The following is a 24,569-nucleotide window of genomic DNA, read 5'->3' as shown; positions in this document are numbered from 1 at the left end:
ACGTGTGTCCGCGATTGTCTCACGGAGAGGAAGAATGGGGAAATGCTAATGTAAACAAGCATTTCCCTGTTCTGCCTAGTGACACTGATCACAGCTCCCTGTAATCGGAAGCGGTGATCAGTGTCGTGTCACACATAGCCATGCACCCCCCCCCCCCAGTTAGAATCACTCCCTAGGACACACTTAACCCCTACACTGCCAGTGTCATTTACACAGGAATCAATGCATTTGTATAGCACTGATTGCTGTATAAATGACAATGGTCCCAAAAATGTGTCAAAAATGTCTAATGTGTCTGCAATAATGTCGCAGTCATGATAAAAATCGCAGATCGCCGCCATTACTAGTAAAATAAAATGACAAAAAAAAATGCCACAAAACTATGCCCTATTTTGTAGATGCTATAACTTTTGCGCAAACCAATCAATAAACGCTTATTGCGATTTTTTTTACCAAAAATATGTAGCAGAATACGTATCGGCCTAAACTGAAGAAAAAAAATGCTATTTATATATTTTTTGGGAATATTTATTATAGCAAAAAGTAAAAAATAATGAGTTTTTTTTCAAAATTGTCGCTATTTTTTTGTTTATAGCACTAAAAATAAAAACCGCAGAGATGATCAAATACCACCAAAAGAAAGCTCTATTTGTGGGGAAAAAAGGATGTCAATTTTGTTTGGGAGTAGAGTTGCCACCTCATCCCTTTAAACCCGAACACCTTTGAATTACACGGGTTCTGAGGCTAATTAAATGCAGATAAGGCACCAAGTGAGTTTAATTACCACCTTAATCAGCCACAGAACCTGTATAATTCATATTTGTTTGGGTTTAAAGGGATGAGGTGGCAACCATATTTGGGAGCCACATCGCAGGACCGCGCAATTGTCAGTTAAACCGACGCAGTGCCGAATCGTAAAAAGTGCTCTGGTCTTTGGCCAGCCAAATGGTCCAGCTTAAGTGGTTAAAGCATCTAGGTCAATATCAGTCCAAGGTATGCAAAACAAAGCCATGAGGCTATAATGGGCCAATTATGTCACTAGAATTCCCGCACCTTATATACGTGTAGCTGCAGGGCAGGGAATGTCCTGGCCATAGTTGATTGGGTGGCAGTGGACGGAAGTAACAGCTTCCTTCAAGTCTTAACCAAAATTCAGACCAACCCAAGTTCATCCTTACTCAGGAACATAACAGCGCACTTTTATTAGTTAAGTGAGGGAAGGCTGAAACATTAGTTTTTTGCTATGCCACTGTGGGAGATTTCACTTTACTTCCTGTTGTTAGTGAATAGACAAGGAGGATAAATCTCCCAATTAAAAACACAGTAGTAAAAGTCTCACTTTGGATTATAACACTATGGGGTGCGTCCTCTTTATTATCTCTCCATTCAGTCCCCAGTAGTCTTAAAGATCGTTGATTTTGGAACAGCTGCCACCGAGTGTCCAAACACTACACATCACAACTACACCCAAACCACAAGGTGGGGATGCAAAAAGCTTTGGGGACCCAAATCCATCTATCCCTTTACAAAACATAAACCTAATAGAAAACCTAAACCTTATTTTTTTCTAAAGTTGTACTTCACATATCAATCATTCCCCAATGTTTCCATCCCTTACAATTTTTAACTAGGGCAGCCTGGTGCCCCTAAAAGACCACATGTTAAAGGCTAAGTTCATCTTTTTTTTTTTCTGAATTCCAGCTTTCCTATGTACCAATATACAACTAGTGTAACACCGTTGAAGGAAAGAAACACATGTCCCTATATTCTAGAGCAGGCTTACCTCAGCCTCCAGTTTCTCCTATAGAAATCGCTCTATGACTTCCAGATATACATCCTTTGGGATGTGAAACTGGTTAGTGGACTAAGGAAGTAGTTCAGCAGCTGTGCTCATTGATACACACCCTGCACCTGCCCTCCCTCTCCAGGAGATTGCTCCTGCCCATCTCTGAAGTTACATGCAATCATCAGTTAGCATTGTTCTCCCTGAATACACAACCAGAGTCTTCCCATGCTGATTGATTGTTTTGTACCTTACCTTTTTTTTGCATAGATCATTCATTTGACAGTGTGTGCAGGAACTGAGAGATCACATAACAGCCTATGAGGAGAGTTGTGGTATTATTTTGTGTGTCCCTGGAAGTCTGTAAAACTCACCAAACAATCTGATTGTACAATCTTCTTTAGATCTACCATCAACTATGTAGTGCAAGGGCCTGCCTGATTGGATACAGAGTGAAAGGATAAATGGGTGTGTCCTCCTATTTAACAGTTTTGGTAAATCTAAAGGAGAGGAGGTGCAAAAACTGTACAATCATTTTGTATAGTGTATGGCCACCTTTATACACCCAAAATGAACTTGTTGTGCTTTCTATGCCATTAATTGTTAATGGCATCCCAAACACAGAAGCAAACACTCATTTTGCTGTGTAAAAAACAAAAAAACAAAAAAAAAACAAACGTGTGACGAATGCAGCAAAACACGCAGTAAAGGTCATGCAAACTGCAACATGCCAAAATGTGCCTTGCGGGAAAAACACACCAATAAACAAGCGTTCCCACTATGCTAGGTGTGAATGGGGTCTGAAAGTGAAATTGGTATGTTTACACAAGAACAATGACAGCTGAGTGTCTCCGCCCACTCCCTCCCATGTACTTGTATAAAGCTGACCATACACTATGCAATGATTGTACAATCCCTGTATAATTTCCTTTAGATTTATCAAAACTATGTAAACCCACCTGACAAATTTATTCAATTTGTAACAAAGCAGACAGGCCGTTGCACTACATAGCTGATGGTCGATCTAAAGGAGATTGTACCATATATGGCATTGGCCACATTCAAGGAAGAAGTAGAAAAGTGGGTGAAAATAAGAAAGAGGTGGTGTAGTAATGAGGGCAGTGTGGTCCAGAGAGGTAAACATGCCTTATTCTGTGATGCAGTAAGGCACTGCATGATGGGATATGGCATTTCCTGAATGGTCACATGATGCTATAGGAAGCCAGTTCTCAGAAAGCATTTTTTAAATTTTGAACAGAGAGCTGATGTTTCAAAGCTTCCGTGAACTATGTAAGTGAGAGATAAGAAAATCGGGATGACTTGGGCATAAAGGGCATTAGAAAAGGCTTCTCTTTATTATGAAAAGGTGATAACACTGATCAGATTTTACGGTCGCTGGTGCTGGATAACCTCTTTTCCTGCACTTCTATATCGTTTACTGAAGCCATCCATCACAGTTCTAGTCCAAAAATGGATGACTACAGCCAGCACGTTGTTCACTATTGGCATAACAGAGCACTCCCAGTTTTTACAGTCCCAGGTCAATATGTAATAGGGTTTTAGTTGAAAGCTTGGAGGATTCTCTAGATTTACTAAGGCTGGTGTACTCAGAATCTGGTGCAGCTGTGCATGGCAGCCAATCAGCTTTTAACTTCAGCTTGTTCAATTAAGCTTTGGCAATATAACCTGGAAGCTGATTGAATTCTATGCAGAACTAAGCCCGATATTGCACTCTCCAGCTTTAGTAAATAAACCCCAACTTGCCATAATCTGGTTAACCTATATGCAGAGTGACCAACCTATAGAATTGTGTCTGTGCCTAGCCACTACCCTACAATCATGATGGCTGACAGCACATCCTACATATGCATTGAACACTTTTAATGAATTGTAGGATCTAAACTATTCTTCTTGTTTACACCTATATTAGAAATGCTACTGCGTGGAACATTGCGTTATTAAAAATACTGTATTCTTTTTTGGCAGCTCATTCAAATGAATAGGCTGCTGCAACCCACATTAATGCACTGCAACATTATCAATTCAGCTTTAGAAATAATTTCAGTAAGTGTCATGGCTGGGGGGTTCGCAAATCTAATAAAATGGCATATGCCAAAAGGGTGTTTGGTAAACAGATGGAGGAATACATGACTCTAGCAAGCGCAAACCGGGTTTCAAGCCACTAAGGAATTGTTTGGCTTACACTGCCCTCTAGAGTATAAAAAGTAATATAAGCGCCTTTGGTTAAAACATGAAGCATCCTCTAACCGACATAATTAAAATTATGTGCTGCTTATGTTTGTTCTTTAGGCTTATTGAATTTTTATTTTTGAGCTAGAAAGAACTTTTGTTTAGATTTTGAATTCTTCAGCCTAAAGAATGCCCCATGGACACAAGAGATTTTAGTGGCTGCTTCCCTGAAGAATTTTGATGAAGACTTTGGTGCAATCATCTTAAAACACACTAAAGACTTTCTCTACCAACATGAAAAAATTGACTGGCAAAAAGAGGTCTTGTATGATCGGAAAAAAACACAATTCTTAGGAAAACGAATGACCTACTCAGAAGTGTACACTTCTTACCTATCTCATGTCTATTGATACCATCCAACCCAACTATCTGGCTGCTGTAAACTGAGGAGGTTAGAACACAACTTTGACCTTGGTTTGAGCCCCATAAGGTAAGCAGTGTTGCCAGTGTTGGTCATCTCCCCATTTTACATATGTTTGTGCCTCCGCCATAACATCTTGTGGGCAGTCATCTCTTGCATTCTTGTTTGACTGACCTAGTCGGTTTATAAATGGCTTTGAATTGAAAGTTCTACCCACAGCACTACGATCTCTGCATATGGCCACGCCCAAGGGTAAGAGATGGGTTGGACCTGGGAACTTTTCTTATTTAAATAGAAATGACCTTACACTGACAAATTTCAAACTTGATGAAGCCTGCTGGGGGCTGTCACTCTTTTCCACCCCTTCACCATCAATAGTTCAATCCAATCACTGCTCAGAGAATAGCAAACCTCTTATATTAACAGCAAATAAAAGAGAAGTTCATTTCTGTTATCAGACAGGACAATTGCATACCAGAATCAATGTCAATATCACCTGTAACTAAAACATTTGGAAACTTATATACATGTCAGTGAGTTTTTTTTTTATAGCAAAAATACAAGGAAAAAAAAAAAAAAGAATTGCCATTATTTCAATTACTCAGTCCTTTAACAATGATCATGGTAAATCAACAAGCTAAATAATGTTTTTTTATATTGTACAATGCATGGACTACATCCATATCATTTGATGTCAGCTCAATACAGGTCTGATAGAAACAATTTATGCTACAGGAATTCAGTTACACCCACCTTACCACTGATGTCATTAATTGCTATATGAACAAAGATAGATGCCTCTTCCATACCTTCTAGGTACACGTGTCGATAACCTACAGGAGGAAAGTACAAGGAAGATTAGTGGTCAGTTTCCACTAATAGGTGCATGCATGACATATAGAGGGCCATTGATCTTCTATGTTGCTACAAGCAAAACACTATTAAGTACAATGCCCAGGATAAGGTCCTTAAAAAAAAAGAAGAAAAATGGAGGGTTAGACCATTTTAAGCTTGGATGCAAACCAAGTTATGTGCCTGATGGATGTGCAACTCCATCTCTAAATTTCTAATAACAGAAAATTATGGGAAATACTGGTACAACAACTTTATCGTCCTGCGTGATAGTCAGGATTATTTATTACCAGCTTCATTTATCTCACAAGAGGAAAGATTATACATTTAGGCCTAAGATGTTTGCAACACCGGATCAAAAGCCTTGTTATCATTTGAACATCAATTGAAACACACTACAATAACTAAGGGGTTTATTGCCTCTTTTATGGCCTACCTGCCCGCCTCTGTAGGAAAAAGTAAAGTATAAACCAACAGACTCTTAGCAGATTTTCCCAATAAAATGAAGTTTGGCCAGGGAGATTTCTTGGCTGGAATACCCAAAGACAAAAGAAGCTGGAGGACTGTTTAGGCCACCAGCATTCATGCTTAAAATGTATATATTTTATTACTTTCTGTGGCCCTACCTGGTAGGTTCAGCTCCTTTATTAGTGGCCATGGTCATAGTTACAGAAAGCATTGTGAGATCCAAACTTTTACAGTTCTCACCAAAACAAATAGAGTGTTAAATCTTCCAATGAGGGCACAAGTTACATTGACAACTGTCTCAGAGGGAATAGCCCCTCATTTTGTAGATAGTATCTCTCAATTCCTGTTGTGTCTTCAATTCAGAAAATAAATAAATGAAATACTCAAAAAAATATTTGTTTACACAGAATGCTCAGTTGCCAGGTTGCTTTATTATGTACAAAAATTGAAAAAAAAAAAACATCAACTGAAGACTATATCACAAATAAAAAAATAAAATTCTCAATTCTCCCTAATGGGACACAGTCAAAATGTTAACCAATAGGGGTTTTACCTATACACTACTCCAGGCATGTGCAAAGTCCGGCCCGCATTCTGGTTTTGAACGATATTTGGACATATATAACTTTTGTGGCCCCCAACAATATCCCAGCACCGGGGCCACAAAAGATATATATGCTGGCTGCCTTGGAGGGGACAGGGAGGAGGCGGGACGAGTGCCATACACACAGGAGAATTTACTGTTTTAATGGCAGCCTCTGTAATAGGAAGTCCGTCTCCTGCCCTGCCATTGGATGATTGTTCTGTCCATCAAAGGAGGCGGGGCTTTGTATTAAAGAGGCCGCATAGAAAACAGGAATTGTAATCTTTTGGCGCTCACCCTGCCCCCTCCAAGGCTGCAGATGGATGGGCATCAATCAGGCTGCACTAATGGCAATGGTGGGTGCTGCATTCATGGCAAGGGTGGGGCTGCATTCATGGCAAGGGGGGTTCTGCATTCGTGACACTTGTGAGGCTGCAGATTGGCACTGACCCTTATTTTGCTTCACATTTTTTTATTTAAAATTTAAGTTTTTTTCCTGAAACTTCCCTCTTAAAGTGAAGGTGCGTGTTATACCCCAATAAATACGGTATATCCAAATAACACGCCCAAGCTCATCTCTTTACTCACACACAGTCACAAAGGCAAGAGAATTCTTGTTGGGCAGTGTATTAGTGCTCAAACAAATTATAATGGTTCAAAGAATGTCAGACAAAATGACATGTCGGCTCTCACGCATGTTCACTTCATCAAATCTGGCCCTCTTTGAAAAAAATTTGGACACCCCTTCAATACTCTATCCACATCCAACAAAAAAAAACGTTTTGGCATGCATACACATTAAATATGAGTCTTGGGTACACTGAATCTTCAACAAGCATAATCCTAAACATATAAAACAGTATCTTCTTTTTTGAGGAGAACTTCTGCTTTCCGGTTACCCATGTACTGTACGCGATATTACTTGATGCAATGAAAATTTGAGTGCCTCTTGTCATAGCTGGATAGTTTACATGTTAAAAATGACCATCTGCAACATAAGTCACATAATTCTACTACAATGCTGGACAACCTGTTTTAATTTTTTTTTTTTAGAAAATACTGAGTAAAAATGGGTACAATCCAACAAATGTACAATTCTGTCATATACTGTAAAACAGTTTTAGTTAGACAAAAAACTTGGTAATATCTTGGAGCATGGACAATTACTGAAACCAGCATTGCTACATTACAAGTAAGGTCATTAATATTGACCAGCAATAGCAGTCATGTTCTCAGTCCCACATCCAGGGACCTGTCAGCTTTCTTCATGGAAAAAAACAACTGCCAATTTGACCCCACTTGTGATTAGAAAATCGAACATTTTGAAAACAGTATTTTTTAAAGAAAATTCTATTAGTGTATGGCCAGCTTTAGATGTGATGCTGAAATGAACCCTCCTGTCACTGAGAGCAATGACATACAGGCATATGGTTGTCATCATGGCCCCACAGTAACAAAGAAAAGATGAAATACTGGTTGTTGGCTCAATGTTGTTACTGTGATAACAGTACCACAGACAGACAAACATAGGAGATGAGTAAGACATGGCCACACAGAGCAATAGAAAGTCACTGGTGCAAGCAGACATCAGAGGAAAGTAGTATTGGAAAATGAAAAGAAAAAAATACTTAAGATGGCAGAAGAGGAAATCAGGATAGCGACATGATGTGATGACACAGGCTTTAGACACTATGATTTTGGCACTGCAGCATTTATAGTTAGACTATTATGAAACAGCACTAGTGACAAGGTATGTAATGGCTCAATTCACATTATACTTTTATGCTTTCGAGCACGTGTCAAACGCAAGGCCGTGGGCCTAATCCAGCCCTCCAGGGCATTTCATGTGGCATCCCCCCTCATCTCTGCCTCCACTTTGTTTTAGCAATCAGCAACAGAGAGGACGACAGAGCTCCTCCTACAGAACCTGCACCTCTCTGTGCAGCTGCAGCACCCCCCCCCCGTCTCTGCCTCCCCCAGTCTCAGCATTCAACAGACTCCAGCAGCTGATTTCAGCCCTCCTCTGGTTCTCCTCCAGACCCTGCATTTTCTGCTTCCCAGCTCTGCCTCCAGCTTTTTCCTGGCAACAGCACAAGGCAAGCGGGGTGCACTGTGATGTTAGAGAAGGTAGGAGGCTCTTGACCTCTGATGGTGTCAGGGATTTCTTGACAGGATCTGGACATCTGTTTATATTTATTATGAGAATAAAACAATTCTATGCCAGTTGAAAAGGAAGGTCACACACTGCTGGTATCATCCACAAGAAACTTTATTGGACACCACTCAGAGAACACCATGGCAGAACTATATTCTGTCTGAGCAGTCTCCAATAAAGTTTCTTGTCAGACTTGCCTTTTCAGACTTGCATCGTCTGCTACAGGAGTGTGGTTGGACTTTGTGCTGGTCTGCCCTTCACAGCTTAAGGCCCCTTTCACACTGGGGCGGCGTCAGCGGCAAAGCGCCGCTATTTTTAGTGGCGCTTTACCGTCGTATTTGCGGAGGTATTTGGCCGCTATCGGGGTGCTTTTAAGCCCCGCTAGCGGCCGAAAAAGGGTTAAAAGCATCCGCAAAGCGCTGCTGCGGCAGCGCTTTGCTGGCGGTATAGCCGCGCTGCCCATTGTTTTTAATGGGCAGGAGTGGTGGAGGAGCGGTATACACATTGCTCCTTCACCGCTCCAAAGAAGTAATAATCAAATGCAGAGGCAATAATTTAATACGATTAAGAGCAGATACATTTATTTAGTCTTAAAGGGGTTGTAAACCCTCCCGCTTTTTCACCTCATTGCATACTATGCATTGAGATGAAAAACCTATTGTAGTGCACCAGCCCCCCTCTTACTTACCTGAGCACGTTCATTCTCACGCCGGAGACACTCACACCCTCTCTGGCCAAAGTCTCGGCTCCTGATTGGATAGATGTATAGCAGCACAGCCACTGGCTCCCACTGCTGTCAATCAAATCCAATGGGGGGGGGGGGGGGGGGCAAATCCTGCTGTCTGTGTCTATGGATGCGTTAATCAGATGCTGATTGGCATATTTTTTGGCATGCCCGTTTTACAGAAGCTAGGTGTGACGATATTTGGCCCGTGTGTACCAGGCAATACAGATACAACTGGCCCTTTGAGGGCAACCATAATGCCGATGTGGTCCGAGATGAAATGGACTTTGACACCCCTGCTTTAGAGGGTAATTAGTTAAGGGTGGTTAGATGTAAGCAAGAAGGCTTCCTTTAATTGACCGAAGAAAGAGGTAGGCAGGTGACATCACGATCTCCATCTCAGCCAAAGTCTTGTATTCATTTATTAAAATACAAGGCTTCCTGTAAATGGCTGAGCAGCACAATTTTGTTCCAGTAACGGGAAGTGATTGTAAAGTTGCTGAAATGGCACATTGTATACTGTACGTTGCCTGTACTTTATACATCGCTGACAGCAGCACATTTCCTAGTAATGGAAATAGTTTGTAAATAGTTTGTTTGGACCAGCTTGGCCCAACAAACTAAAGTGAAATGAAACCTGGAGTTAGGCTTTCAGTAGTAGATGTGTATGGATTAGTTTTGGAGTATATAATTTAGTGCCACTTAAAGGGTAATGGGCAAGAATAGGCTTAAAGAATAAGTTCACCTTTTTTCTAAATTCCAGCCCCTCTGTACCAATATAGCATTAATGTACTTCTTTTGAAAAAATAAAAAAGCTTTCCATTTATTCTATATACGCTTACCTCACTCTCTCCATGGCTGTTTAAAAACACTGCTCGAGGTAGGCAGGAGGCGGAGCCTAGCGGAGCAGACATGCATTGTTAGAGCTCCACACCGCTGAGGAGAGAAGAGAAGGACAAAGCGGAGCCTGCAGGCTCAAAAGGTATCCATTTGAACCTTTTTGCCCCAGGGAACAAACTGTGAAAGTTTGGGCAGGAAATATGGTACTGGGAGGAAACCGTGGCAGAAATAAAAATCACCTCACAAAGAGCCCACAGGCACTCACTGCAGCTGAAGCAGCTCCAGTCACCTCACAAGATACAGCATCAGGGCGCTCTCACAGACAGAAAATGTCACAGCAAGACTCTCCATTTGAGTCAGATACAGAACAAATCCTCTCACAAACTTCTCCACAAGCCTCCTCAGTATCCCCAGTAATTTTACTACAATTTGAAAAGATGCTTCATAAGGCTTTAAAACAAACCTCAGACCAAATAACAAAAAGCCTAACCAAAGAAATAAGAGAGCTGGGAAACCGCACCGCAGCCTTAGAAATAAAAATGGATGAAATTGAAATTACAACCCAAGAAAATATAACAGAATTGGAACAATTAAAAAAAGAGAATTTAATACTTCAAACTAAGCTCGAAGATTACGAAAATAGAGCCAGACGTTCAAACTTACGCATAAGGGGAATACCTGAAACTGTGACAGACCTGCAATCTACTATTACAAGAACTAAAGCCAGATATCCCTATTGAACATTTAGAACTGGACAGAGTACACAGAGCCCTCACAGCCAAAAAGAAAGATGGACCCCCACGTGATATAATCACAAAATTTCATTATTACAGAACGAAAGAACAAATACTAATTGCTGCAAGAGAAAAAAAGGAACTTAATTTTCAAGGACACAATTATCAAATTTTTGCTGACCTATCCCAACTTACTATTACTAAAAGACGATCCATGAAACCCCAACTAATGGAACTGCAATGCCACAACATTATGTATCAATGGGGCTTCCCCTTTTCAGTCAGATTTAACTACCAAGGTACAATTTACAGAAGCAGATCAGCAGATGAACTACAACAAACCCTTTTAAAATTAAATCTGACAGAACCCACAAGCAGCAACACTCCCACATGCAGAAGAATGGCATCATCTTCACCTTCAGGCAGCACCCAGAAAATTTCAGAACAAAATGGGAATCATCATTCTCACAAAAGAGGCCGTTATGCCACATCATCCATGGACCAAAAAGTTTCAATGGACTGACATCCTAATTCCTGATATCTCTTCATTTATTATACTAAGAGATGGTTCTCTATAAAAAACCTATATTTATAACTGAATGTAACTGCATTCTGATAGTCACACACTGTGTGGGATCATGTTACATTCCAGTTATATTTCTTATTACTTCTGATTCATATAGCCTTAGAATATATAAGTGAAATAAGGAAATTCTTGTTCAGTTATATATTATCAGGTAATAACAATAGATTTATTACTTTTTAGGACAAATATGTTCAATAATCCAGAAGTAATGGAAGCTTTTTCTTTCTTTTCTTAAAACAAATATATTATTACCTAACTAGTTCCTAGAATTATGTTTTTGTTTATTCTAATCTGAAGCAATACAACCTCAATTTTATGAGTTAACATATCTAAACAGTTACGTATGAATAAAATATGTAATTGTTTACTCTAAAAGGGTTAAAATCCCAAAATAATTCAAACTATCTTCATCAATAATCTAAAAAGAAAGACTTCTGCGCTACTACCTAAAACTAAGTGAAATAATGAAATGAAATAATAGTGGTGATGTATTCTTAGTGATGCTGCAAGATCAAATAGTGAACACCTTACACTACTAATAAACTAAAAAGGGGCACAATCGTAATGGATTGTGTAAGTGATTCTGCGCAACACAAAATGAAGTAAATGAATAAATGCATAAACTACACACCTGAAAAATAAAATAACAATCCCCTAATGGGGTAGAGCAATATGTGCAGATTAAAAAACATGTAGCAGGTGTATCATAGTGACAAAGTGCTAATCAAATAAAAGTCACTCAGTAAAAGCACAAAACATAACATAAACTGTGACTGGTGGGTGAACATGCGTTGCTAGGTGATCTGGTGACTGTTCGTGGTAACTGGGCCCTGAAGAAGTCACGTGATTTGACGCAACGCGTAGGCACGCAACCGGAAATACGTCAATGCGGACCGGAAGTGACGAGTATCGCTATAACGCTGTTCCCATCGCTGTTTGGCGTTTTTTGTTTACGTTTATGTAAGCTGATTTTTTACCTTTAATAAATCCATTGGCTTTAACTTTATTACACTATTGGAGTCTTTTCAATTACCCCTATATGGAGCTTAACAGTCGGAGGAAGTGACGGCCCCCTCCCCCAGAAGGATTAGGACGCCATCACCATCACTGCACGAGAGTGACCACAGACCCATTGGAAGTACATAGGCACCCCTACTGTGGAATAGAGGCCCTACCAAGTGGAGGAAGTGACGCCCCCCTCCCTCCGGAAGGAGTAGGACGCCATTGTCATCACTGCACCAGAGTGACCACAGACCTATTGGAAGCACACAGGCACTTTTATCGTGCCATAGAGGTGAGAGTTCTGGGAGCCCCGAGTGGGTATCCGTTACCACGAACAGTCACCAGATCACCTAGCAACGCATGTTCACCCACCAGTCACAGTTTATGTTATGTTTTGTGCTTTTACTGAGTGACTTTTATTTGATTAGCACTTTGTCACTATGATACACCTGCTACATGTTTTTTAATCTGCACATATTGCTCTACCCCATTAGGGGATTGTTATTTTATTTTTCAGGTGTGTAGTTTATGCATTTATTCATTTACTTCATTTTGTGTTGCGCAGAATCACTTACACAATCCATTACGATTGTGCCCCTTTTTAGTTTTTATCTTCATCAATACCAAAGTTATTAACAGTACCTTTCTAACTGAATTATTTAGCCTAGGGCAAGACTAACCATATACAACCACCCTGGAATAAATAATTTCAACAAAAACTAAATTCTGCACTCCAATTAATGAAACATCATTTTGATGTCTTTTGACATAGCACTTCTCTCCTGTAAGCGGAAGATCCGTGTACCCCCATTAGCCCTCCTCATTCTCCCAACCATATTATGTGGGAGTGTGAATAAGGCACTTATTCCCCTGAGAGAGATATTTATTCTCTTTCACGGGTAAATTGTGATTACTTGCAAAAAATAATTTATACAATGTATCATCTAATCTCATATGTTTTTTGTTTACTCTTTACTCCAGAATTCACTGGTTTCTTTTCTATCTATTCATCTCTTCAGTCCACACAGGTTGATCTGCGCAGTCAGCTCTGCATAACAAAAAGTAAGTCAAAACTATTTGATCTATTGCCATGGCACCACTGAATATACTTTCCCTGAATGTTCAGGGAATAAATGTCCCTCAAAAAAGGACCAAAGCCTTCCGTACTTTCCATAACAAGAAGGCTCACATAGTATGCCTCCAAGAAACACACTTCACCAAAGATTCTACTCCAAAATATATTTCTCCTTTTTATCAACAAATTTACACGGCTTCTGCCTGTACCAAGCAAAGGGGAACTCTAATTGCATTTCACCGATCCACACCATTCACCTTATCATCAGAAATTAAAGACCCAGAAGGTAGATACCTGATACTCATGGGTTATATAATGGATACAGCAATCACGGTGATTTCCTACTACGCTCCTAACAAACAACCTACACCATTCCTCTCACATATATTACAAGTGATTAATACACACAAAATAGGAACAGTGATAATGTGTGGGGATTCGAACCAGGTCCTCCTCCCATTTCTAGATAAATCACCTTTTACACCATCCAAAATAACCTCTAGATTACCTTTTTCTCAACTTCTTTCCAAATACAATCTGGTAGATTCATGGAGAGAAAGTAACCCAATGAAAAAGAAATTCACTTATTTCTCGCACCCTCATCAAACCTTCACCAGAATAGATCATATTTTTCTAACAATAGGAATGATACCAGAAATTATTGCATCAGATATAATTCCGATTCCGTGGTCTGACCATAATGCAGTATACACTACTATAGCCTCAGCCATACCAAAAGCGCATGACCCAACGTGGTACTTACCGGACATAATGCTCAAACACCCACTACATCAGATGGCCATTGAACAAGCTTTAAAGGAATACATATCAATTAATAATACAACAGACATCTCCCCAATAACACTGTGGGAAGCTCATAAGCCTGTCTTGCGTGGTACAATACAAAGACAAATGGCACTATTTAAACGGGAACGCAAAAATCTAGCAAAAAAACTAGAACTCAATTTTAATGCAGCCTACATATCATTTCAAGATAATCCATCTCAGAGTACAAAATCTCATCTGGAAAAATCTAGATTGGAATACGATCTATTTCTCACTGAGTCAGTTGATAAATCCCTCAAATGCTCCAAACACAATTTCTACATGAATACAAACAAACCAGGTACATATTTGGCTTGGGCATTAAATTCAACTAACAAATCTTTCAAACCAATACGTTTGAAATTATCAAAAAATGTTTACACTTGTAATCCAGTTAAAATAGTCCATAAATTTCACTCACATCTCGCAACTTTATACAAGACAAACAATGAATTTAATCCTACAGAGGCTGAATCCTTCTTCTCAAAAATAACCTTACCTGAGTTATCTCAGAATCAAAAAAGCAGTTTGGATGAGCCTATAACTATAGATGAAGTTGCTAACGCCATAAAAGACCTAAAACTTAACAAAAGACCAGGCCCAGACGGCTACTCGGCTTTATACTATAAAACATTCTCAGAAATACTCTCTCCCATTCTCACTGAAACGTTCAACAAACTTCTAGATGGACATTCTTTTCGGCAAGAAACACTAATGGCAATTGTTTGTATGATCCCAAAACCCCTTTCTGATGATACTTCCTGTGTGAATTATCGGCCTATCTCTCTGTTAAACCTCGATATTAAATTATTAGCAAAAATAATAGCAAAACGCCTCAATAGCATTATAGGAAAATTAATACATAGAGATCAAGTAGGCTTCATGCCAAATAGACAGGCAGGGGATAATATACGCAGGGCAGTGTTATTGGCACATACTGCTAAAAAACGGAAAATCCCTTTATGTTTTCTATCTCTCGATATTAAGAGGGCATTTGACACAGTATCCTGGCAATATATGCAATATTCATTACAAAAATGGGGTTTTGGACCCCACTTTTTAACATGGATCAAAGCATTATATAATAAACCCAAAGCCTATATAAAATATGCTGGATACAAATCTGAAGCCTTTAATATCGAAAGAGGTACCCGACAGGGTTGCCCATTATCTCCCTTATTATTTGCCCTTATACTCGAACCCATGGCCCAATACATCAGAACAAACCAAACTATAACTGGCATTGAAGTAGGAGGTATTACACACAAATTATGTATATTTGCAGACGATATATTACTTTTTCTATCATCACCACAGGTCTCTGGTCCTAACTTAATACCAGCTCTTGATGGGTTTGCAGCCCTATCCGGCCTTATGATTAATCCTAAGAAATGCCTAGTGCTTAATATTTCACTCACAAACATGGAATTGATCCCGGCTAGGGCTGCACTCCCATTCACATGGGCAGAAAAATCAATCCCATATCTTGGAATTCATTTAACAGCATCTCATTCTGACTTATTCTCAACCAATTATCCTCCTGTATTAAGACAGATCACAAATCTAATAAAACAATGGTCGCAACTTCCTTTATCCTGGATAGGGAAGATTAATGCAATCAAAATGACTATTCTACCCAAATTGCTTTATCTATTCAGAGTCCTCCCTATTCCAATTCCTTCCTATTTTTTGAGAATAGTACAAAAAAGAGCAATTTCGTTTATATGGGGCTCTTCTAAACCACGTATACCTATACACACACTACATCTTCCCAAAAATAAAGGAGGCCTGGGATACCCTAATTTTACTAACTACTACAGAGCAGCACATTTGGCCAGTCTGTCCAAATACCATGCAAAACAGGAAATCCCATTATGGGTATTTATAGAGGCTTCAGAAAATGACCCTCTATTAATATCAAATTTATTATGGCTTGATCCTAAAGACCGCTTTAAAATTCATAATCCCATAACTAAACACTTCTCATCTCTCTGGGATAAACTAAAAACCAAATATCAGTTACAATCTCCACACAATCCTCTCCTTTCTTTTATCAGAAATCCGGCCTTTTATCCGGCATGGATCTACCCAAATTCTTTTAAAGCTTGGACAACATCAGGCATTCAGACACTAAATGACTTCATAGCATCTAAATCATTCCTTTCATTCCCATCACTTAGAGAAAAATATGATCTACCAAACTCTGAGATATTTAGATATCTCAAAATCAAAAATTTCTATACACCATTCCTAAAGGGGGATACACCATTATCCCAATTATCCATTTTTGAATCAATCTGTACAAAAGATCCATTTGCTAAAGGTACAATTTCATCACTTTATAATCAATTATATGGAGTAGCAAATCTTAATAGACCCTCTTACGTTCAGAGGTGGGAGGAGGACCTGGGACGAACTTTAGAAGACACGGACTGGTCTAACATATGGCTCACATCTAAGTCATCTTCACCCAACATCTTAGCACTGGAGACAAATTATAAAGTCCTAACTCGCTGGTACCTTGTACCCGCTAGAGTGGCAAAATATTCACCTAATACCTCAGCTCTTTGTTTTCGAGGATGCCCAGAAATAGGCACATATTTACACATATGGTGGACGTGCCCAGTAATCCAAACCTTCTGGAAGGAAGACTTCGTGATTGCATCTAAAATATTTAAAAAAATAATACAACCAGATCCATATTTAACTTTACTTAATCTAAAACCGGAATGGTTAACACTCTCTCAATTCAAACTTATGATCCAACTAATAACGGCTGCAAAACAAACAGTGGCCAAGGCATGGAAATCTCCTACATTGGTACTAGCAGAAACAATTCACAGAATGAATAATACAATGTCCCATGCTAAGATGGTAGCCATTGATCAAAATCAAATTCCAAAATTTGAAAAACTTTGGCATCCTTGGATAAAACAACAGTTCCTGTCAAACTTCAATGACTCTGTAATGTTGCCATGGTAACAGATTAAATGGCTTACAGAGACACCCATTCTAAGGCTTCAAAGAGAACTAAAAAGAATAATAAACTGACGAGCGGGACAACCTTGTGGACCATACCTCTACCTTTCAACCCTTTTTCTTCTTTCTCTTTCCTTTTCTCCACCTTACGATTAAAGCTCATTATCAGAATTTATTTGACCTATATACACTCTACTTGTAAACAATATGTATAGTAGGTATAAATCATTTAAATACCTACAAAAGTAACTAAGGAAATGATATATATCTTTAATTTAGGTTTACGTGAACCCAATGTTTAATATTTGAAATTTCATGATATTTACCTATATAAACCCTACTGTAAAACAATGAGCTTACTTTATAGATCCTTGTAAACTTACTTTATGTATCTTTATAACATTGTATACTCAATAAACTTCTTTTGACAAGGTAGGGGTAAAAAAAAAAAAAAAAAAAACACTGCTCGATTACTTCTGCCTTACTTCCTGGACAGACTTTAGGGCATGACACAGGACAGAGTTGACCAGCTGATCTCATTCGCACACACCCTGCATCATCTACCCAAAGCTGGTAAACTCCTTCCTGTGTCATGACCTAAAGTCTGACCAGGAAGTATGGCAGAAGTAATCGAGCAGTGTTTTTAAACAGCTATGAAGAGAGTGAGGTATGCATGTGTAGAATAAATGGAAAGCTTTTTTATTTTTTCAAAAGAAGTACATTAATGCTATATAGGTACATAAGTTGTCTGAAATTTAGAAGAAAAAGAAAGGTGAACATCACCTTTATGTGTTAGAATTAGGAAACATGCCATGAAAACTGCAATAGAGCCATACAACAAAGGATGAAAAAAACGGTAAATAAGGCAACCAATTAGGATTCGCAGTATATTGTCTGGATGGTTACCTCCCAGTGTTAAAAAATGTTCTTGTTGTTTCATACTCTATTCATAGCATGCTTATTTTCTATGTTTACTTCTGTTGGTGTCCATGTGTCTATCCATGGCCTTATGAAAGATCAAACCCGTCTTCTCTCCCCACCACTTATGTACCATTTCTTGTTGTATGTTCAGAGCATGCAAGGATTGCTTGCTGCTCAGTAAAGTATTCACTTTTTGCTCTTTCCAAATACTAATAAAAACAATTGAAACAGGATTCACAGTATATTAATAAAACGTGTATGGGTATGCATCTGAGTGATAGGCGATAGGAAGGAAAGGTGAGTTTTCATAGGATTGTTCTCTGTACAGAGAGGTCTGCATTTTGGCTTTGAGTGCCTATAGGTAATGTACTGCATAGAATGAAGCACCTACATGAGGCATCAGAAATGAATAGGACAGAAGAGATACAGGTCTGCAAGCAGTGAATACTGATTACTGACCTGGAGGATCGACAGCAGGGGGACAGGTGTCTTGGTCCCCATTTGTCACATGTGCTCCTCTCCTGCCCTGTCAGTCTCAGTGTGACAGTTCATCTGTCAGCGGTACAGCACCTGTCTCTATCCTGAATTTTCCAGTGAACAGAGAACTGATGTCTGAAGTCACTTGGGAAGAAGACCAGGATCTTGCATAAATTTCATGCCTGGTCAGCGGACACCGGACTGGCCTGGACATTTTAGCTCTGCATTAACCCAGAAGTGGACAGAATCTTTAAATTTTTACCAACCATGAGCAAGTGATGACTTTTTTTTTCTTTAAAAAACAAAAACCCTATTCAATATGAATTACTGCAGAAAAACTCACCTGGCATCATGCTGGTGAATGAAAGCGTTCTCTGCCCTATAAAGTCCCGTCCAATCGGATCGTGATCCCACACCAAGAATCGTATTAGAGAGACCTCTGGCATGTGTATAGTAAACACTAATGTTTCCTCCCACATCGGGTTAAAACCTACAAGTTAATGACACGTTCACATATTAGGTTTAAAATGTTTTCATCATCTTAGGAATCTTATCTTATCTTTATAAAACAATGGTTCCAAAACTGTCAGGTTACATGAGCCAACCATAAATAATGGGGTTAGAATCATTTCTCTCACTCCGGTGTGCATGGCGATATGCAACATGTGTCACGGAATAAACGTTTTCATGCATGCGCCCCCTTGATGCGTGCATTTAAGTTCGTACTTGTGCGTGGGCTCCAAACTTTTTCTGGTAGGATTTAAGTGTTTAGGTGTAACTTTAAATTTATTACAATTATTTTTTTTTTTTTTTTCCACTTAACCTTTTTTTTTCAAATAACATCACAAAAAATGCCATATGTGATGCATTTTTGGTGACAGTTTCTCTTTAATGAAGCATCAGGGATCTAAAATACCTCTGTGTTCTGTGACACCTGATTATCTTCTGTGACACCTGAACTGGAAGTGATATTTTACATCTCACTTCTGGGTCATTATCAGGAAGGGGAGATTAGCAAACAGATGTCCACTGATTTCCCTCCCCTCTACACGGCAGCGTCGGTCAAGCTGGTCCCAGGTCCACCGATGGGAAGCCTGGGAAACATGGTGGGGAGGGTGGAACCAGCATATGGGGGGGGGGGGGGTATTGTAGAACAGTCATTTGTCAGATTTACACACAGCCTGGTACCTGAAGTTGCTGTGTGTAAAACCCCTTGCTGCCACTGATGTAAAGCTGTAACATATGTTGGTGGCAGTAAAATTATTAAGGTCAGAACTTTTTTTTTTTTTTTGCGAAAGAGTGGTGAGGGGATATAACCTCGGTCAGGTTTTTACTGCTGTATGTGTACCCATTAGGATGATCCAATTGTCTATTTGTCCTTGGTATCATGTTCATCGGGACTTAACGAGAAAAGCTAACATTTTGATTTATTACCAGAACAGGAAGAGAGAGGAAATCTTTTGGTGGGCACGTTTGGTTGGTGACAACTGCCTAAGAGGTCAATTCCCTTTGGAGAGATTTCCTCTCCTCTTCTGTTGTGTCCACAGGACAGAAAATTAAGGAAAGTCTCCCCAATAAGAAACAGATGGCCAATAAATCTGACAGGGCTCTAACCAAGCACTGCCTTATTTAAAATGGAGAAAAAGTTTTGGCTTTAGATATAATTTAAATATGACAAAGCATAATAACTAAAAAGTGTAAAGTGTTAGCCTAATTCCACATTCAGGATTGACTAATATACCCCCCCATCCAAAGCCACGTAAAATGAATTCTCCTGGCTGGGCTGCTGCTTACCATTGTCATCCACAACTCGAGTTTGTTCTTTAAAGCAGTCCACAGATAAACCAATGATCTCAACTTCTACAAATGGATCGATGATCTGAAATAAAAACACACGTAGCCTTTAGACCAGGGAAATTGTTTTGTATTAAAGTAATTACCATATTTATCAGCGTATAACACGCACCTTCATTTTAAGAGGGAAGTTTCAGGAAAAAAATCTCCCATCAATGCCCATCTGCAGCCTCAATGCAGCCTGATCAATGCCCATCTGCAGACTCAATGCAGCCTGATCAATGCCCATCTGCAGACTCAATGCAGCCTGATCAATGCCCATCTGCAGCCTCAATGCAGCCTGATCAATGCCCATCTGCAGCCTGAATTCAACCTGATCAATGCCCACCTGCAGCCTCAATGCAGCCTGATCAATGCCCATCTGCAGGCTCAATGCAGCCTGATCAATGCCCATCTGCAGCCTGATCAATGTCCATCTGCAGCCTCAATGCAGCTTGATCAATGCCCATCTGCAGCCTCACCATCTCCCATCAATGCAGCCTGATCAGTGCCGGAAATCACAGAGTCGCCATCTCTTGTTTACTCAGCTCTCGCAGTCACCTACAGTCCCCATCCGCCACCGGCACTGAACCAGCTCCTATGATAGACAGAACACTGGTCCAATGCCGGTGGTGAGGCTATGTGTGACTGCTGAGTGAGAGCCGAGTAAACAGGATGATGGCTCAGATGAATTCCGGTGGCGCTCGTCCCCCCCCTTCCCCTCCGAGATAACATATCGGGGTATAACACGCACCCATGATTTGCCCCCTATTTGTAGGGGGAAAAGTGCGTGTTATGTGTCCATAAATGTGGTACTTATATCTGCCATGGATGTCACATTTTATATTCTGTTCAAAAAAAGGAGAAAGAAAATGGATTGGGACTTTAAAGGTGTTGAACCCTCCTTCTCAGAGTAACTACAAGTTCACAAGTTTATATGAAAAAGGATTTTTGATTACAAAATGTAAAAAAACTGTGTAATGTTAGGGATAGACATCCCTTTTAAAAGCAGAGAAATCTATACTAATACATAATTCTCATCATTTGCACCCCTGAAGATTATATCTCTCCATGTATATACACAACATATTATAGTTATAATACCACACATTAACAACTGACAATGTCATAACACATTAGGGAGAAGTATCACATTCCAACACGTTTCACCTTGTCAGCTTCCTCAGGGGCTCAAACAAGGGGTGCAATAAGTAAAAGTTGCTACAAAACAAAGAAAAAAAAACATACATAATATAATACATCCTTTATAAATATTCCATCAATCATATTCATTTTTTAATATCATGGCCATATCTATATATAAGAAAATACCTATTGGAGGAGCAAATGGCACTTATGTCTCAATCACTGCGGTCAAACATGGGGTGAAACGTCTGGAATACCAACCAGATGCAGCGACCAAAGGTGCCCCCCACCACCAGGAAACAAAGAGACACCATCCCAGACATAGGAAATGGGTTTTCTAAGCTTTCAAATTGGATACAACATTAAGAGGCCACTTACAAAAAAAAAAAAAAGACAAAACTGTTATATAGAACATATTGATGTTATCTATACTCTTTATAGGGACTCTCCCATATACATACCTGGCCCAATATTTAATACATATGTATAGTGCCACTTTTGAGACACTTCTGAGGCATTTATCCCAGCAGTGGCACTATACATATATATTGAGTATTGGGCCAGGTAGGTATATGGGGGAGTCCCCATAAAGAGTATAGATAACATCAATATGTCAGTATAAGTGATAAAAAAGAAAGAAATTGTGTTATCTCCTATACTGACATATTGATGATATCTATACTCTTTATGGGGACTCCCCCATATACCTACCTGGCCCAATACTCAATATATATGTATAGTGCCACTGCTGGGATAAATGCCTTAGAAGTGTCTCAATTTCCGACATTTCTAAGTCATTTATCCCAGCAGTGGCACAATACATATGTAATGAATTTTGGGCCAGGTATGTATATGGGGGAGTCCCCATAAAGAGTATAGGTAACATCAATATGTTATATATAATATTTTTTTCTTTTTTTTTTTGTCAGTGGCCTCTCCATGTTGTATCCAATTTAAAAGCTCAGAACGCCATTTCCCCGGTCTGGTGTTGTGTCTTTTGGTTCCCCTGGGGAGGGGAGGGGCACCTTTGGTCGCTACATCTGGTTGAGTATTCAAGACATTTCACCTCATGTTTGACCACAGTGATTGAGACATAAGTGCACTTTGCTCCTCCAATAGGTATTTTCCTATATATAGATATGGTTATGATGGTCAAATATGAATATGATTGATGGAATATTTATAAAGGATGGATTATTATAATATGTATGTTTTTTTTTCTTTGTTTTGTAGCAACTTTTTCTTATTGCACCCCTTGTTTGAGCCCCTGAGGAAGCTTACAAGGCGAAACGATCTCCGGCGGGTCACACGAGCGCCCAGCAGTGCTGTAACTAAGGTATTTTCCACAATAAAATTACACAAGGAGACACACTGCACATTATATATACCGTAATCTTTTTACAGAATGGTTTAGATAATTTTACAAGGACTTTAACCAATGTTTTGGCATTACAGAACTTTATAATGCTGACTCCTGAGCTGGCTGGGTGAAAACTTGAACTTTAAAAAAAAAAAACATTTTATTGTTTTATTCCAGGTTTTTTAGAACATAGAGATGGGTAAATGACATAGCACAAGCACCGTACTGTCTATCATGCTTTAAAGAATCAGGATATATATTTTTTCAGAAGATGATGACATGACTGTATTTGAATAAATGTAGATTTTTGCACATACCGTAAATAAATAAGACATCTCCTGAAAATAAGCCCTATTGTGTTTTTTGTAGCCAAAATTAAAATAATTGATAAAGTCTTATTCTCTGGGAAACAAGGTAGTAAGCACAGTATTCTAGGTGCAAAGGTTAATGTAGGGTTTTAGGGGTTATGAATTCAATTATAATGTGGTATTAAACCCCAAAACAAAATAATATATTTCAGATTACCATTTCTTAAATCTGGCAGCTGCATTTGTTCTCTATTTTTAGGCTTTTTTACTTAATTTTTTCTTGGTGATCCAGCCAGTAACACATTTCCTGTCTTAGGGTGGTTCCACTCAACTGCAGGAGCACTGTGGCAACTGTTGGAGAGCAGCATTGGTAATATGGGAAGAGGGTAGTGTAAAGCCCAGAACGTTGGGCGGCATCGGCCGGTGTTCTATACAAACCAGCCAACATTCGGCCCATGTGCTCTGCAGCCAGGGTGGCATAACTGAAAAAGGGGCATAACTGAAAAAGCATCGGAGTGCTCTGGCGAGGGTGCAGTACCCCTGTCAAAACCCAATAGCACAGCAAGGGTGATGGGTGTACTAACATTGCATGGTTAGTACAGCAACTCCTCCTGAGCGGTGAGTTTTTTTTCGTTCAGCCCTGCTGGGTTGAACGAAAAAAAAAAAAAAAGCTATTGGTGTGTATAGGCTTTAGATGAAATAGCAGATTAAATGGATTTGGCTAATTAATGAAAGCTGAACTCCAGCCATCATTTTTTTAAGCAGTTACAGCAACATGTTTTACATAAACTAACAAAAGCCGACCACTCTAAGCATCCCTGTCAGTGTTAAATGATTTGTCCTAACCCTCTTAACTGACACTTTTTCTGGATAGCTTGGTCTGTTAAAGGAAGTTGAAGAATAACAGACTTACTGGCTAAATCACCAGGTGAAGATATATTGAAAAAAAAAGAAAACAAATGCAGCCACCACATCTAAAAATTAGTAAGCTACAATATATAAAAAAATGTTGTTTTTGCGTTTCATGCCCCTTTAAAGGCTAGGCTTTTGCGTATAAATTTTTTAATATGTTGTTTTTCCAGTAACAGTACAAGAAAATCAATAACATAGACTTATGTATACAGGCATAGAAAACATTGGAAATAATATGATAGTAAGAAGATTGCTCCGTGAGGTGCTCAATAGGAGATCTGATTTTTTTGCCAAAGCGCCTGCAGCACATTAGAGGCCTCTACAGTGGGACAAATCCTAAATCAGGTATTTGAGGCATAAAGGAAAATATAATAGAGTTATTAAAGCGGAGTTCC

General features: G+C 39.3%; 1 protein-coding gene across 7 annotated transcripts in view; it reads right to left on the bottom strand.

Moving 5' to 3' along the window:
* Positions 1-24,569, bottom strand: part of PLCH2 (phospholipase C eta 2) — a 1,074,339-nt gene that overhangs the window by 48,988 nt on the left and 1,000,782 nt on the right. For all 7 annotated transcript variants that reach the window (XM_073602999.1, XM_073603003.1, XM_073603004.1 and 4 more), the window contains 3 exons: positions 20,410-20,494; positions 18,959-19,105; positions 5,148-5,227 (listed from right to left, as the gene is read on the bottom strand). In XM_073602999.1, the coding sequence (XP_073459100.1) occupies positions 5,148-5,227; positions 18,959-19,105; positions 20,410-20,494 (312 nt within the window). The remainder of the gene's footprint in view (positions 1-5,147; positions 5,228-18,958; positions 19,106-20,409; positions 20,495-24,569) is intronic.

Source organism: Aquarana catesbeiana, linkage group LG10, assembly GCF_042186555.1.
Source record: "Aquarana catesbeiana isolate 2022-GZ linkage group LG10, ASM4218655v1, whole genome shotgun sequence".
In the NCBI taxonomy this organism is placed as follows: Eukaryota; Metazoa; Chordata; class Amphibia; order Anura; family Ranidae; genus Aquarana; species Aquarana catesbeiana.
Note: the sequence above shows the minus strand (reverse complement) of the source record. Positions and strands in the feature narration are given on the sequence as shown.